The sequence below is a fragment of the Octopus sinensis genome, linkage group LG11 (genome assembly GCF_006345805.1).
Source record: "Octopus sinensis linkage group LG11, ASM634580v1, whole genome shotgun sequence".
Taxonomy (NCBI): domain Eukaryota; kingdom Metazoa; phylum Mollusca; class Cephalopoda; order Octopoda; family Octopodidae; genus Octopus; species Octopus sinensis.
Window position 1 is genome coordinate 10667958 of NC_043007.1, and position 15707 is coordinate 10683664.

General features: G+C 37.8%; 2 protein-coding genes and 1 long non-coding RNA gene across 4 annotated transcripts; 1 reads left to right on the forward strand and 2 right to left on the reverse strand.

Annotated features, from left to right (window-relative positions):
- The first annotated feature begins 483 nt into the window (after positions 1-483).
- Positions 484-10272, forward strand: LOC118765316. Its single transcript, XR_005001153.1, has 4 exons — positions 484-500; positions 5493-5496; positions 9639-9778; positions 9866-10272. It is a non-coding gene; the product is annotated as an uncharacterized LOC118765316 (long non-coding RNA).
- A 120-nt stretch (positions 10273-10392) lies between these two features.
- Positions 10393-14265, reverse strand: LOC115217105 (deoxynucleoside triphosphate triphosphohydrolase SAMHD1-like). Of its 2 annotated transcripts, none has more exons than XM_036507063.1 (2): positions 13905-14265; positions 10393-11361 (listed from the first exon to the last, which is right to left on the reverse strand). In XM_036507063.1, exon 2 carries the CDS (start codon positions 11249-11251, stop codon positions 10463-10465), a length of 789 nt encoding a protein of 262 aa, XP_036362956.1. In that variant the 5' UTR covers positions 11252-11361; positions 13905-14265; the 3' UTR covers positions 10393-10462. The 2 variants fall into 2 exon arrangements, with proteins under 2 accessions (XP_036362956.1, XP_036362955.1); XM_036507062.1 differs by having other exon boundaries at positions 10393-11313; positions 13857-14265.
- Positions 12647-14204, reverse strand: LOC118765413 (deoxynucleoside triphosphate triphosphohydrolase SAMHD1-like). Its single transcript, XM_036507448.1, has 3 exons — positions 14060-14204; positions 13113-13886; positions 12647-12663 (listed from the first exon to the last, which is right to left on the reverse strand). Exons 1-3 carry the CDS (start codon positions 14202-14204, stop codon positions 12647-12649), a joined length of 936 nt encoding a protein of 311 aa, XP_036363341.1.
- Positions 14266-15707: the final 1442 nt, after the last annotated feature.

Sequence of the window (15707 nt, forward strand, 5' to 3'; positions counted from 1 at the left end):
TGGTGGTGGTGGTGGTAGTAGTAGTAGTGGTGGTAGTAGTGGTGGTAGTAGTAGTAGTAGTAGTAGTAGTAGTAGTGGTGGTGGTGGTGGTGGTGGTGGTGGTGGTAGTAGTAGTAGTAGTAGTAGTAGTGGTGTTTGTGGTGGTGGTGGTGGTGGTAGTAGTAGTAGTGGTGGTAGTAGTGGTGGTAGTAGTAGTAGTAGTAGTAGTGGTGGTGGTGGTGGTGGTGGTGGTGGTGGTGGTGGTGGTAGTAGTAGTGGTGGTGGTAGTAGTGGTGGTAGTAGTAGTAGTAGTAGTAGTAGTAGTAGTGGTGGTGGTGGTGTTGGCGGTTGTAGTAGTAGTAATAGTAGCAGTAGTAGTAGTAGTAGTAGTAGTGGTAGTAGTATTGATAGTGGTGGTGGTGGTGGTGGTGGTGGTGTGGTGGCGGTGGTTGTAGTAGTAGTAGTATTAGTGGTGGTGGTGGTGGTGGTGGTGGTGGTGGTGGTTTGTAGTAGTAGTGGTAGTAGTAGTGATGGTGGTGGTGGTGGTGGTGGTGGTTGTAGTAGTAGTAGTAGTTAAAGTGGTGCATAGCCCTTTAAGAGATTTCGATGTTTATATCCTGTTTGTAGCGCAACGAGAAATCTAAGAGCGATAAGTATTAAGTCGTATAACGAGTTGTCTCCTTGGATAGCTTTGCAGGTTCAAGGGAGACTATTCATTTTGATTGGTTGAAATTGTAGAAATTGAAGAAAAAAAAAACAACAAATATCTTACAGACTATAGAATTTTCTCAATAAAGCCAAGAGAAAAAGATGTTTTATAAACACTTTGTACCAGTATAAGAAGTTTAAAATTTTTTAGTTACCTAGAAATTATGTTAAAAACAGCCGTTCAAACCGAAAAGATCCGACGTCACTGATTGAAATTGCAGAAATTGAAGCTGATGGAAAAACATAATAACACAAACCTAATTGTTTGATGTTCCGTAATCTCTGAAATTGTACTGTATTGGTGCTGGTGGTGGTCGTGGTGGTGGTGGTGGTCGTGGTAGTAGTAGTAGTAGTAGTAGTAGTAGTAGTAGTAGTAGTAACAGTGGCGGTTGCTGCTTCTAAATTTCACTTTCACTATTAATCTACTGCGAATTAAATCCGTCATATTAACCGTGTGTGTGTGTGTGTGTGTGTGTGTGTGTGTGTGTGTGTGTGTGTGTGTGGTTTCGCGGAATTTCCTGATTTACCAATGATAAGATCTTTTATGAAAGCAATTTCATCGGGCTCAATTTTTTCTTTAACATGTGGGTTCTCTTTAAGAAGATGATCCAACATTTGACACGATGCATCTTCATGATTCCATCTTTTATCTGTTCTTCGATATCCATCAATAAAATCTTTAAAGACATGCGAAAAAGGCGCATGTCCTAAATCATGACACAAACAAGCAATTATTGTAGTAGTAGTATAGTAGTAGTAGTAGTAGTAGTAGTAGTAGTAGTAGTAGTAGTAGTAGTAGTGTTGTTGTTGTTGTTGTTGTTGTAGTAGTAGTAGTAGTTGTTGTAGTAGTAGTAGTAGTAGTAGTAGTAGTAGTAGTAGTTGTGATGCGGTGGTGGTGGCAGCAGTTGTTGTAGTAGTAGTAGTAGTAGTAGTAGTAGTAGTAGTAGTAGTAGTACAACAAGAACAGCAACAGTAGGATCGAATAAGTTTCACTTTCTGTAGTAAAGTACTGCGAAGATTGTCAGTTGTTTTGATAATTGTATGCGTGTGTGTATGCATGTGTATATGTGTGTCTGAATAACTGTGTGTAAATGTGTTCGTGTGTATGTCTGTGTATGTGTCTGATCTACATGTGTGTGTGTGTGTGTGTGTTCGTTTGTGAGTGCGTGCGTGCGTGCGTGTGTATGTCTGTGAATGTGTATGTGTGTGAGAGAGAGAAAGAGAGAGAGAGAGTTTATTGGAAAAGGAAGATGGAATTATCTACCGGGTTCAGTCCCAGTGCGTGGCACCGTGGGCAAGTGTCTTCTACTATTGCCTTGGGCCGACCAAAGCCTTGTGAGTCGATTTGGTGGAAGGAAACTGAGATAAGCCCGTTGTATATATATATATATATGTGTGTGTGTGTGTATGTATGTATGTGTGTGTATATGTTTCGTGTGTCTGTGCTTGTCTCTCCAACATCGCTTGACAACCGATGCTGGTGTGTTTACGTCCCCGTAACTTAGCGGTTCGGCAAAAAGAGACCGATAGAATAAGTACTAGGCTTACAAAGGAATAAGTCCTGGCGTCGATTTGCTCGACTGTAATGGCGGTGTTCCATCATGGCCGCAGTCAAAATGACTGAAACAAGTAAGTAAAAGAAGTATTATGAGACGAATGAAATGCCTCTAACCATTTTGTCCGGCGCGGAAACGATTCTACCAGCTCGCCACCTTTTTCTGCTCTTAAACAAATATATTTCAACGTGAGGATGGACGATTTATTGCAGAATTGCTAGAGTGGTGGACATATTTGCCTTGCGGTATTCCTCTCATTTCTTTATATTCTGAGTTCAAATCGCAGCGGAGTTGACTGTGCCTTTCGTGTTTCTAAAGGCGATGAGACATATACTGAATAAATAATAAGGTTTTCCATTTTGTTTTTTAGGTCGTCTAGAAAATAATGGTGAATTTCTGTCGTTGACAGCTAAAGCAATTTTCGTTTTTGCAGGAGTGGCTGTGGTGTAGTAGCTTGCTAACCAACCACATGGTTCTGGGTTGAGTCCCACTGCGTGGCATCATGGGCAAGTGTCTTCTGCTATAGCCCCGGGCCGACCAATGCCTTGTGCGTGGATTTGGTAGTCGGAAACTGAAAAGGAGCCTGTCGTATATATATATATATATATATATATATATATATATATATATATATATTGGAAGTTTTGGAGATGATGTACAGGTATTATATATTAGAAGAAATGAGGTAATCAGAAGATCGGATGGTTTATATTTACAGATATTTATTTATATATTACTTTTTTTACATATATATCATATCATTTAGATCATTAGCGCTTTCTCCCATCTAGTGGGATTTTCAAATCAAAATAACTTCTGGTTCTCTTAAGAAGATGATCCACATTTCACACGATGCATCTTCATGTTTCCATTTATATCTGCACTTCGATTTCAATTAATAAAACCTTCAAAGACATGCGAAAACGGCGCAAGTCCTAAACGGCGCATGTCCACAAACCAGCAATTTCCACGCAAAATATATCGCGTTCAGATACTTTCGGTGGGGCTTTTTGTTGGTTAAGATGACGAATCATTTTCCCAGCTAAATAACATGTCCCCAGACAATGCTCGAATCTATTAGGAAGAGCAACAGCGTCAGTAGTTGTAGTAGTAGTAGTAGTATTGGTGGTGGCGGTGGTGATGTTGGTGGTGGTGGTTGTAGTAGTAGTAGTAGTAGTAGTAGTAGTAGTAGTATTGGTGGTGGCGGTGGTGATGTTGGTGGTGGTGGTTGTAGTAGTAGTAGTAGTAGTAGTAGTAGTAGTAGTAGTAGTAGTAGTAGTAGTGGTGATGGTGGTGGCGGTGGTGGTTGTAGTAGTAGTAGTAGTTACTGTTGTGCATAGCCCTTTAAGAGATTTCGATGATTAGATCGTGTTCTTAGCGCAACTAGAAATCTAAGAGCGATAAGTATTAAGTCTTATAACGAGTTGTCTCCTTGGATAGCTTTACAGAGTCAAGGGAGACTATTCATTTTGGTTGGTTGAAATTGTAGAAATTGAAGAAAAAAAAACAACAAATATCTTACAAACTATAGAATTTTCTCAATAAAGCCAAGAGAAAGAGATGTTTTATAAACACATTCTAATAGTATACGAAGTTTCAAATTTTTTAGTTACCTAGAAATTATGTTAAAATCTGCCGTTCAAACCGAAAAGATCCAAATCAGGTACTTAACCAACTGGGTCAAATACACGTAGAGGTTGACAGCAAAAAATGGACCTACACTCACACACACACACACACACACACACACACACACACACACATACATACATACATACATACATACATACATACATACTACATACATACATACATACATACACGGCGGCACCTTGAAAAATTTGTTGTCGACTATTTCGACCCCAATACTTTTTTTTTAAATCCTTTTAAGCCTGGTACTACTCTATCGGGCTTTTATGCCCAACCGCTAAGTTACTTGTTTTAGTCATTTGACTGCGACCATTCTGGTGCACCGTCGTAAAAATTTTTTAGTCGAATTTATCTACTCCTGTGTCTATTTTTAATGCCTGGTACCTATCCTATCGATCTCTTTGCCGAGCTTTTAATTTACGGGGATGTAACAAACGGGTACCGGTTGTCACACACCACACACACACACACACACATTATTTTATTTGTTTCAGTCATTTGACTGCAGCCATGCAGGAGCACCGCCTTTAGTTGAACAAATTGACTCCAGGATTTTTTTTTGTAGGCCTAGTACTTATATCGGTTTAAGTTTCGGGGATGTAACTTAGACCGATATAAATTACCGAGTTACGGGGACGTGAACACACCAGTGTCGGTTGTGAAGCGATGGTTGGGGAACAAACACAGATATACAAACACATAATACTTCTAATATATATATATATATATATAATATATATATATATATATGTATATATATATATATATATACGAGTATTCTTTTTAAAAAAAAAATTTTCTTTAATTTTTCTAAATTTAATTATTTAATTGTTACAGTTGAAAAAGTCTCAATGACTGAAACCGGTACTGAAATATTTTTAATAAAATTATTTTAGCATTTTCTATCTTTGACTTTTTTTCCATATATATATATATATATATATATATACGGCGGGCTTCTTTCAGTTTCCGTCTACCAAATTCACTCCCAAGGCTTTGGTCGTCGGCCCGAGGCTAAAGTAGAAGACACTTGTCCAAGGTGGCACTCAGTGGACTGAACCCGATAAAACATTCTTTCAGTTTCGTTTACCAAATCCACTCACAAGAATTTGGTTGGCCCATGGTTACAGTAGAAAGCACTTGCCCAAAGTGCCACGCAGTGTGACTGAACCCCGAACCATGTGGTTGGGAAGCAATCTTCTTACCACACGGCCACACCTGCTATGGCAGTGATATATATACTTATCTCACATTTTATTTCACTATCACTAGTTTTATCATGTATAATATAATTACTACTATAGGTAAAATTTAGTATATTAATTATAGTTAAGTTAAGTTAAGTTAATTTTTGGGGCTCAAAAAGCAAAAAGCAAGGCCACGTAGGGGGACATGGAGTTATGTACAGGGGTGTTCATGCAAAGAGTTCAGGCTATTTCTGGTCAAGACAGACTTTGAACCGAGCGGTCGTCGGTACGTCACTGCCCCATAAACTCAAACGTCCCCTTCGACATGCCCAGAGTCCCCTCGGGGCAGTACCATCTACGTTGAGAATCCTTGGTGTGGTCGTGCAGATCAGCCTCAGTAATTATTTTTAAGCTTGGTACTTAGTCTATCACTTCCTCTGTTGCCGAACCGGTATTGAAACACAAACACAAGCACAACCACACACACACACACTCACACACGCACATACACACATACACACACTCACAAACAAACAAATAAACAAACAAGCAACGTAACCGTTAATTCAAACGCATTTTTTTCTATCGTCCTGTTTTCTCTCTTGAGAAATTAGGCTTCTCAAAACCAGAAAGGAGAAAGCTAATTTGAAGACTACAGATCCAATCCATCACTGCAACTGTAAAAACCTGTAAAACTTTCCAGAAGTTTATCATTTAAATATATATGAGCATGTCTAGATATGCATTGAAAGAATGGCCGAAATTCATTCTCGCTGCTAAGTGAAGTCCGTCAGCTCATCGCAGCCGAAAGGTATATCGCAAAACAGGTATTCAAGTGTGGTGAATCTGGTTGGTTTTTTTTTGAGGGCGGGGGGGGGGGAATAAAATGCCTAGAAGGACCTACATAGCTGCAGAGAAGAAAATGACAGGCCATAAGCCAATAAAAGATAGGCTAACTCTTGCCCTTCATACCAATGCGAGTGGAGACTTAAAAACCAAGCCGCTCTTTGTCTACCATTCCGAAAACCCACGAGTGTTCAAGTCGAACAAAATCCTAAAAGAAAAGCTGCAAGTCATGTGGAGGGTAAGCGTTAAAGCCTGGGTCATCAGGCAATTCTTCACCGAGTTGGTCAAACTTGTCTTCGGACCAGCAATGAAAAAGTGCCTTCCGGAGAACGATCTTCTTCTCAACGTCATTCTCATCCTCGATAATGCTCCTGCTCACCCTCCTAACTTCCAAGATGATATCCTGGACGAATTTAAATTCATAAATTTGTGTACTTTTCACGCAACACCACCCCATCTTTCAGCCCATGGACCAACTGGTGATCTTCAATTGTAAGAAATTGCACACCAAACATCTGTTTCGTTGGTGCTTTGAAGTCAGCGAAAATACAAATCTAACTCTTCATGAGTTTCGGATGGAGCACTACAACATTGTAAACTGTCTGAAAATCATCGATATGGCCTGGCAGGGTGTAACGAGAAGAATGTTGAATTCTGCATGGAGGAAATTGTGGTATCGGAAAGCGACTTCGTGGGGTTTGAGTGTGAGACACCTGTACTTGAGGAGTGTATCTTGGCAAGTCCATAGGCCTCGAGGTTGTTGATAGTGACATTAACGATCTCGTCGAGGAACACTCCGAGGAGCTAACCACAGGTGAATTCTTTCAGCTTCAGGAGCAAAAGCACGTATGTGTGTGTATTAGGTGAACAGATGCGAAAGGAATGTGTATGTCTTTGAAGTAAAAAAATGAGTGAATCGCTTCAGAGTTAAAAATAATTTATTCACTGGACTTAATTTGTCGTTGGTACACATAATTCTTCACTACATGCAAAATGTTGACAACTGCTACGAGTTGCTAGAATTAGAAACAGGGTACATCTGTGGAAGTGATGTGTCAGAAATGCACGTGTGTGTGTGTGTGTGTGTTTGTGTGTGTGTGTGAGTGTGTGTGCGTAATTCATCTGAGATCAGTAGTCTACCGTAGAACTTCGAACATTTCTCTCGAGTCTCTACGACCAATCAAAACCTGTCGTCGTAGACATTTCTCGTTTGCCTGCTAGGCCTTTCTCCTCTCTGTCTGTCTGTTGACCACCGTATTTATAATAATCGTGGCAGCTAGAAGGACAGACATACTGCAGCAGGTTAGCTCCTGTCCATTTGAACTTCGCCTGACATGGCTGAGTTTGTAGATCAATCACTTTTTGACAGGACAAAGAAAACCGTTTTTTCGCACCTGTTGATCGTGGTGGTTTGACGACCGAAAATTCTTAGATTCGCTTTCGAATCTAGGCTTGGAGAAGGAAGTGTTAATTTTTACAAGCATTTGAATGCGGTGGAAGAGATTGATTCCCTGGTGGAGGACATTCTGGCGGAGAATGCTATCTCTACGAGTGACACAAGGACAGTGTTGGCAAGGTGGCAGTGTTTTTCTGTATTTCTAGAAAATTATCATCTTGTAAAATTAGCTACAGGTCGTGCAGCTACTTTATTTAATGACACTGCTCTGACGAGTTTTCGCAACATTTTTGAAAGGCAGACTTCTTTTGGTAAGTTTCTAATGAAACGGCCTGGAAGTGTAAAAAGTGAAGGAATTGTGTCCAAAAAGCCTAAATTAAGCGAAGTGAGACAAATTCCTGAAGTCTTAATAGAACATGAATCTCCTTCCAAGCAGCAATCCTTCTCCTTCCGCTCTATCGTCTTCCTCGCGCACAAATTGTCCTCTTTAAGGCCATTCAGTTAATAAAACCAGTTTACATATTTCTTTTGCATTTTCTTTTTTATAATTGTCACTTTACTTTTAACAACAATTTTGGATCTTTTCGTTTTGAACAGCAGTTTTTCAACGGCGGTGTCATGAAATTGTCACCCATATTATGACCCTAAATCGATTTGTTGCATTTCAATCTCTTTTAGGGTTAAGGTTAGTTAGGGTTAGGGGTGGGGGAAGGGTATCTTTTTTTCTTCACAAATGTAAATAAACCCAATCTGTTTCTTAAACGAGGGACATATTCATGCCGCACAGAATGCTTTTTAATTCAATAGACGTCACTGGTTTGTTGAAATTGCAGAAAAATAACAACAAATATCTTACAAACTATAGAATTTTCTCAATAAAGCCAAGAGAAAAAGATGTTTTTTTAAACACATTCTACCAGTATAGGAAGTTTAAAATTTTAAAATTAACTAGATATTATTTTCAAAACTCTGCGTTCAAACCGAAATGATCCCCAATTTTTCTGCTTTAAAACCCATAAAAAAATTTTTGGGTTGATTTGGGGTGGGTGCTGAAACGGATTAATTATATTTAGTTCATTCAATAGGGAAATTGATTTGTAAAACGAGTAAATCGTAAACGATTTCGGGCATAGAACGAATTAAGCTCGTTTTGCGAAGTAATCGATGTAATTCTAATTAAATAATTCTAGTTTAGTAATTACCTTCCCTTCTAATCTATTTTGTACTTGAAGATTCGGTGCGAGCGAGCTCGGTAGAAGGAAAATGCCTATCTTCAAACCTTTCAAATGAGTGCAGGATGTAATTATTTCATCACAGAGAACTAAGAAACTTGAAGAAAAAAAAAAAATTATGGGATCTTTTCCTTTTGAACGGCACTTTTCAACACAATTTCTAGTTAACTAAACACTTTAAAATTCGTATACTGTAGAATGTGTCAAAATAAAACATTTTTTCTCTTGGCTTTCTTGAGAAAATTGTAATTCGTTTGTTTAACGTAGTTTAATTTTTCGATTTTTAACAATCCTATGCCCTGCCCTCTATTTATCTAAATTCATTTGCTGCGTCTAAAACAGACAACATCCTGTCACTAACCCTAACCCTAAATTTTAGCCTTTCGTTTTTTTTTTCTTAATTTTTAAATTAATTTAAGGATAACAATTAAGAAGAAAAAAACGAAAGCAATGGAAAATAATTTTAATTTAACAATTAAGAAAAAAAACACAAAGGCTAAAACGAAAGCAAAAACTCAAAACAAAAACAAAACGAATAATTTTAGACACATGCGTAACAATTAAATAAATTTAACAATTAAGAAAAAAAAAAACGAAAGGCTAAAATTTAGTGTTAGGGTTAGTGACAGGATGTTGTCTCAGTTTTAGACGCAGCAAATGATTTTAGCTCAATAGAGGGCATAGGATTGGTTAAAATTCGAAAAATTAAACTACATTAAACTTACAAATTACAATTTTCTCAAGAGAGCCAAGAGACAAAAGGTTTTATTTTGACACATTCTACCAGTATACGAAGTTTAAAAGTGTTTAGTTAACTAGAAATTGTGTTAAAAACTGCCGTTCGAAAGGGAAAGATCCCATAATTATGATCTTTACTTCATATTATTATTTGTTTTTAATTTTAAAATAACAATAATCATTAATCTTTCTACCTTTACGACAAATACTTTTATCATTTTCATCATCATCATCATCATCATCATCAGCAGCAGCAGCAGTAGTAGTAGTGTAGTAGTAGTAGTAGTAGTAGTAGTAGTAGTAGTAGTAGTAGTAGTAGTAGCAGCAGCAGCAGCAGCAGTAGTAGTAGTAGTAATAGTAGTAGTAGTAGTAGTAGTAACAGTGGCGGCTGCTGCTTCTAAATTTCACTTTCACTATTAATCTACTGCGAATTAAATCCGTCATCTTAACCGCGTGTGTGTGTGTGTGTGTGTGTGTGTGTGTGTGGTGTGTGTTTGTGAGCGTCCGTTGGGGTGTGTGAAAGGAGGTACGTCTGTGTTAGTGTATTGGTATACTTATGTGGGTGGGTGTTAGCGTGTGTTCGTCGTGTGAGAGGAGGAGTCTCTGTTTTTGTGTATTCGTGTGCTTAGCTATCTATATGAGTTTGTGAGTGTGTGCAGGTGGGTGTACGCCAACCAAATCTCAAACAAACATTCTCCACTCCTTGTATTTGTCACTACAGTTATACAATCAAACGATATATTTTCAAAGTAAGAAAACATGCTAAAATTTAAAGAAATCGAAGACGTTTGGTTAAAGGAAAACATTTTCTATAAAAGAAAGACAAAACATTAAAATTATCTTTTACCATTTATTAGTTTCTACTACAGAGCTGCGGCCACGCTGAAGCACCAAAAACTATTGTTCGTTTAGTATTTCTAACTTTTGAAATTTTTCAGTAGTTAAGTATATTTTTATGATTTTTAACTTTCACCAATGTTCACTTCAATTCTCATACTGTTTCATTGGTTTATTTTCTTTGATTAGTAATTTTCAATATGATTATTTTGTTGTTGCTTTTTCTCTAGATTCTTGTTTTTCAGTTTGCTTTTTTTTTTATATCCAGTAATTATTATTTATTGTTTTAATCATTTTCTCTTATCTTTCAACTTCATTTTTGTTTGGCTCTTCCTATATCCTTTCAAAACGATATCTGACATTCAGTTGAAATGTGCCTGGCAGAAACAGCATCTCTTCTAGTTGATCTGGATTATAATTGAATGATTCATGCGTATTTCCTCTTTCATAAAATGGGATATTCACTAGTGGGTTTTCATTTCCAGCTCCATAATCGAAATTAGCTTCACAGACTATATTGCCCGGTTCTTCGCCTTGGTCATTTCCATCCTCGACTGTGCCTATGTACCTATAAGATCGTTTGATTATATCATTCAATGTATTCCGGGCCTCTCTGAGGTTTTCATTATCCTCATTCTTTAATATCTCCTCCAAAATACTATCTGTAAAATAAGTAAATCTCCTCATATGGTTGACATTTTCGAAAATTCCCAGGTGTCTATCTGCGGATCTGAAGGCATCGCCAAGTAGTTTATTAAACAGAAGAACAGTTTTGTGTTGGTAAGCTGTTTTATGTAATCGATATCGGGAATAAAACATATCAAAGAAATTATCAACAGTTTTGTCTCTGTAGCATATTTCATTACCTATGACTCTGGACATTTTTATCATTCTTTCGTGATCAAATGACTTTCCAATACCAAGAAAATGGGAATCTCTCGCCAGATAATCCCATTTATCAACGTCGATGTTATAGGATTTATTGTTGATAATTTGGTAAAGAAATTGTGGTTTCCCGGAATTTTCTGATTCACCAATGATAAGATCTTTTATGAAAGCAATTTCATCAGGCTCAAGTTCTTCTCTAACATGTGGGTTCTCTTCAAAAAGATGATCCAACATTTCACATGATGCATCTTCATGTTTCCATCTATTATCTGGTCTTCGATTTTCATTAATAAAACCTTCAAAGACATGCGAAAACGGCGCATGTCCTAAATCATGACACAAACCAGCAATTTCCAAGCAAAGATTAATCTCGATCAGATATCTCCAGATCGGGATTTTGCTGTTTTAGACGACGAACCAATTTTCCCAGCTAAGTACATGTCCCCAGACAATGCTCGAATCTATTATGCGAAGCTGATGGAAAAACATAATAACACAAACCTAATTGTTTGATGTTCCGTAATCTCTGAAATTGTACTGTATTAATAATTTTAACACAGAGAGGCGGCAACTCCATAGATCCGTGAATAGCGTCATGAAAAACCTGATCCGAATCCATACGGCTTGAATTTTCAGATTGAGTTATTATTAAATTATTAGGAAAACAGCTAAATTTTTTGTGGGGCTTTCCTTTATGTTGCTGTTGTTGTTGGTTTTGTTGGTGGTGGTCTCGTTGTTGCTGCGTGTGTTGGTTTTGAAATGAGGAGCAGAAATATAAGTTATCCAATTATGTTTAGTTGGCTATTTCTAATATTTGATTTGAAGAGATCTCAGTTGTATTGGCATTTAGATATGTGATGTCAGAAATAATATCAGCGATCCCGAAATTGGTTCTGTGTTTGGTGGCAACAAAACAAAATAAACAGTGTTGTTATATCAGAAGTCAGCTGACAACCGAACCCGATTGTCACAACTGTTATCTCATTCGATACACAACTTTTACTTTGTTTTATAAGCATAAACAACTTCAACATCAACAACAACACCACCACCGCAGCAGCAGCAGCAGCGGCACTAATAGCAGCAGGAGCAGCAATAGGAAAAGCAACAGCGTCAGTAGTTGGTGGTGGTGGTGGTGGTGGTGGTTTTGGTGGTGGTGGTGGTGGTGGTGGTTTTGGTGGTGGTGGTGGTGGTGGTTGTGGTAGTAGTGGTACTTGTAGTAGTAGTAGTAGTAGTAGTAGTAGTAGTAGTAGTAGTAGTAGTAGTAACAGTGACGGCTGCTGCTTCTAAATTTCACTTTCACTATTAATCTACTGCGAATTAAATCCGTCATCTTAACCGTGTATGTGTGTGTGTGTGTGTGTGTGTGTGTGTGTGTGTGTGTGTGTGTGTGTGTGTGTGTGTGTGTTAGCGTGCGTTCGTCGTGTGAGAGGAAGAGTGTCTGTTTTGTGTATTCGTGTGCTTAGCTATCTATATGAGTTTGTGAGTGTGTGCAGGTGGGTGTACGCCAACCAAATCTCAAACAAACATTCTCCACTCCTTGTATTTGTCACTACAGTTATACAATCAAACGATATATTTTCAAAGTAAGAAAACATGCTAAAATTTAAAGAAATCGAAGACGTTTGGTTAAAGGAAAACATTTCCTGTAAAAGAAAGACAAAACATTAAAATTATCTTTTATCATTTATTAGCTTCTGCTAGAGAGCTGCGGCCACGCTGAAGCACCAAAAACTATTGTTCGTTTAGTATTTCTAACTTTTGAAATTTTTCAGTAGTTAAGTATATTTTTATGATTTTTAACTTTCACCAATTTTCACTTCAATTCTCATACTGTTTCATTAGTTTTTTTCTTGTGATTAGTAATTTCCATATGATTATTTTGTTGTTGTGTTTTTTCTCTAGATTCTTGTTTTCAGTTTGCTTTTTTTTTTATATCCAGTAATTATTATTTATTATTTTAATCATCTTCTCCTTCTTCTTTGGCTCCTCCTTTTCCTTTGAAAACAATATTTGATTTTCATTTGAAATGTGCGTGGCAGTGACAGCATCTCTTCTAGTTGATCTGAATTATATCTCAATAATTCATGCGTACCTTTTTTATAAAATGGGATTTTCACTAGTGGGTTTCTCTTTCTAGCTCCATAATCGAACTTAGCTTTACAGACTATATTGCCCGGTTCTTCGCCTTGGTCATTTCTATCATCGACTGTGCCTTTGTACTTATAAGATCGGTTGATTATATCCTTCAATTTATTCTGGGCCTCTTTGAGGTTTCCATTATCCTCATTCTTTAATATCTCCTCCAAAATACTATCTGTAAAATAAGTAAATTTCTTCATATCGTCGACCTTTTCGAAAATTTTCAGGTGTTCATTTGCGGATTTTAAGGCCTCGCCAAGTAGTTTATTAAACAGAAGAACAGTTTTGTGTTTGTAAGCTGTTTTATGTAATCGATATCGGGAATAAAACATATCAAAGAAATTATCAACAGTTTTGTCTCTGTAGCATATTTGATCACTTATTACTTTGGACATTTTTATCATTCTTTCGTGATCAAATGACTTTCCAATACCAAGAAAATGGGAATCTCTCGCCAGATAATCCCATTTATCAACGTCGATGTTATAGGATTTATTGTTAATGATTTGGTAAAGAAATTTTGGTCTCTGAGATTTTTCTGGTTTACCAGTAATGAGATCTTTTATGAAATCAATATCATTACGCTCAACTTTAACATGTGGGTTCTCTTTAAAAAGATGCTCTAACATTTCACATGATGCATCTTCATGTTCCCACTCTTCACCTCCAGCTTTCTTGCGATACTCGTTGATAAAACCTTCAAAGACATGAGAAAAAGGCGCATGTCCTAAATCATGACACAAACCAGCAATTTCAACACAAAGTATATCTCGATCAGATATTTCCAGATCGGGATTTTGCTGTTAAGATGGCGAACCATTTTCCCAGCTAAGTAACATGTCCCCAGACAATGCTCGAATCTATTATGCGAAGCTGATGGAAAAACATAATAACACAAACCTAATTGTTTGATGTTCCGTAATCTCTGAAATTGTATCGTATTGATAATCTCTACACAGAGAGGCGGCAACTCCATAGATCCGTGAATAGCGTCATGAAAAACCTGATCCGAATCCATACGGCTTGAATTTTCAGATTGAGTCATTATTAAATTATTAGGAAAACAGCTAAATTTTTTGTGGGGCTTTCCTTCCTTTATGTTGCTGTTTGTGTTGGTTTTGTTGGGGTGGTCTCGTTGTTGCTGCGTGTGTTTTGGTTTTGAAATGTGGAGCAGAAATATAAGTTATTCAATTATGTTTAGTTGGCTATTTCTAATATTTGATTTGAAAAGATCTCAGTTGTATTGGCATTTAGATATGTGATGTCAGAAATAATATCAGCGATCCCGAAATTGGTTCTGTGTTTGGTGGCAACAAAACAAAATAAACAGTGTTGTTATATCAGAAGTCAGCTGACAACCGAACCCGATTGTCACAACTGTTTTCTCCTTCGATACACAACTTTTACTTTGTTTTATAAGTATAAACAACTTCAACATCAACAACAACACCACCGCAGCAGCAGCAGCAGCGGCACTTATAGCAGCAGGAGCAGCAATAGGAAAAGCAACAGCGTCAGTAGTTGGTGGTGGTGGTGGTGGTGTTCGTGGTGGTTGTGGTGGTGGTAGTAGTAGTAGTAGTAGTAGTAGTAAACGACTCTGGCCTTTTGAGTGGATTTGGTAGACGGAAACTGGAAGAAGCCCGTCGTATATATGTATATGTATATATGCCTGTGTGTGTTTGTGTGTCTGTGTTTGTCCCCCTAGCATTGCTTGACAACCGATGCTGGTGTGTTTACGTCGCCGTAACTTAGCGGTTCGGCAAAAGACTCCGATAGAATAAGTACTGGGCTTACAAAGAATAAGTCCCGGGGTCGATTTGCTCGACGAAAGGCGGCGCTCCAGCATGGCCGCAGTCAAATGACTGAAACAAGTAAAAGAGTAAAAGAGTAAAAAAATATATATAGGGCGTATGTTTATTATCTTAACATTCCTTTCCTTCACTTTACACTTTATATTAATCATTCCCAGCAATAGCATGAACGAAAATGACCGTACGAAAATTCCTTATGATTTCAAATAGGAGAAGAATATTTCTGAAATTGCATGAGGCGTCAGCTAAGCATTTAGCCCAAGACCGGTCCTTGTTTGCACACAACAGCGTTGCTTCCAGAGGTTTCATCGAAGTGGTGAGAGAACGAGTGTGGCTAGAGTGTGTCGCCCAGGGCAGCCCTTCACTTTGCCGCCCCTTGGCCCTCACGAAAAATACGTATTGCTTACAGCAAAACGGAGAGTGGTGCTGCCTCGATAAAAGAGCCGCCAAAGGCGATGCTGTCAATTACAATATCTTTTGTGTTTCAGTTGCTGTTATTGGCCTTTCGTTTTTTTTTTGGGGGGGGGGGTCGGCCTTCTGCTGAGAGCAACTAAAGGTTGTCGTAGTAATCACGTAAGTCCATAACTGCCTCAGACAGAGTGCAATGCAAGCACTTTCTTAGTAACGGAGTGAACCAAGATGAACAGTAATAAGAATTTTACTCGCTGGACCCATGGATATTCCACGGAGTACACATCTTCAACTATATTATTACCGTAAATCCTTGAGAATAATCC

Coding starts and splice junctions, on each gene's coding strand:
- LOC115217105 (XM_036507063.1), bottom strand. CDS start 11,251: ATGTTGGATCATCTTTTTGAAGAGAACCCACATGTTAGAGAAGAACTT.
- LOC118765413 (XM_036507448.1), bottom strand. CDS start 14,204: ATGACTCAATCTGAAAATTCAAGCCGTATGGATTCGGATCAGGTTTTT. Junction 13,887..14,059: donor ACGGAACATCAAACAATTAG/GTTTGTGTTATT, acceptor GTCATGATTTAG/GACATGCGCCTTTTTCTCAT.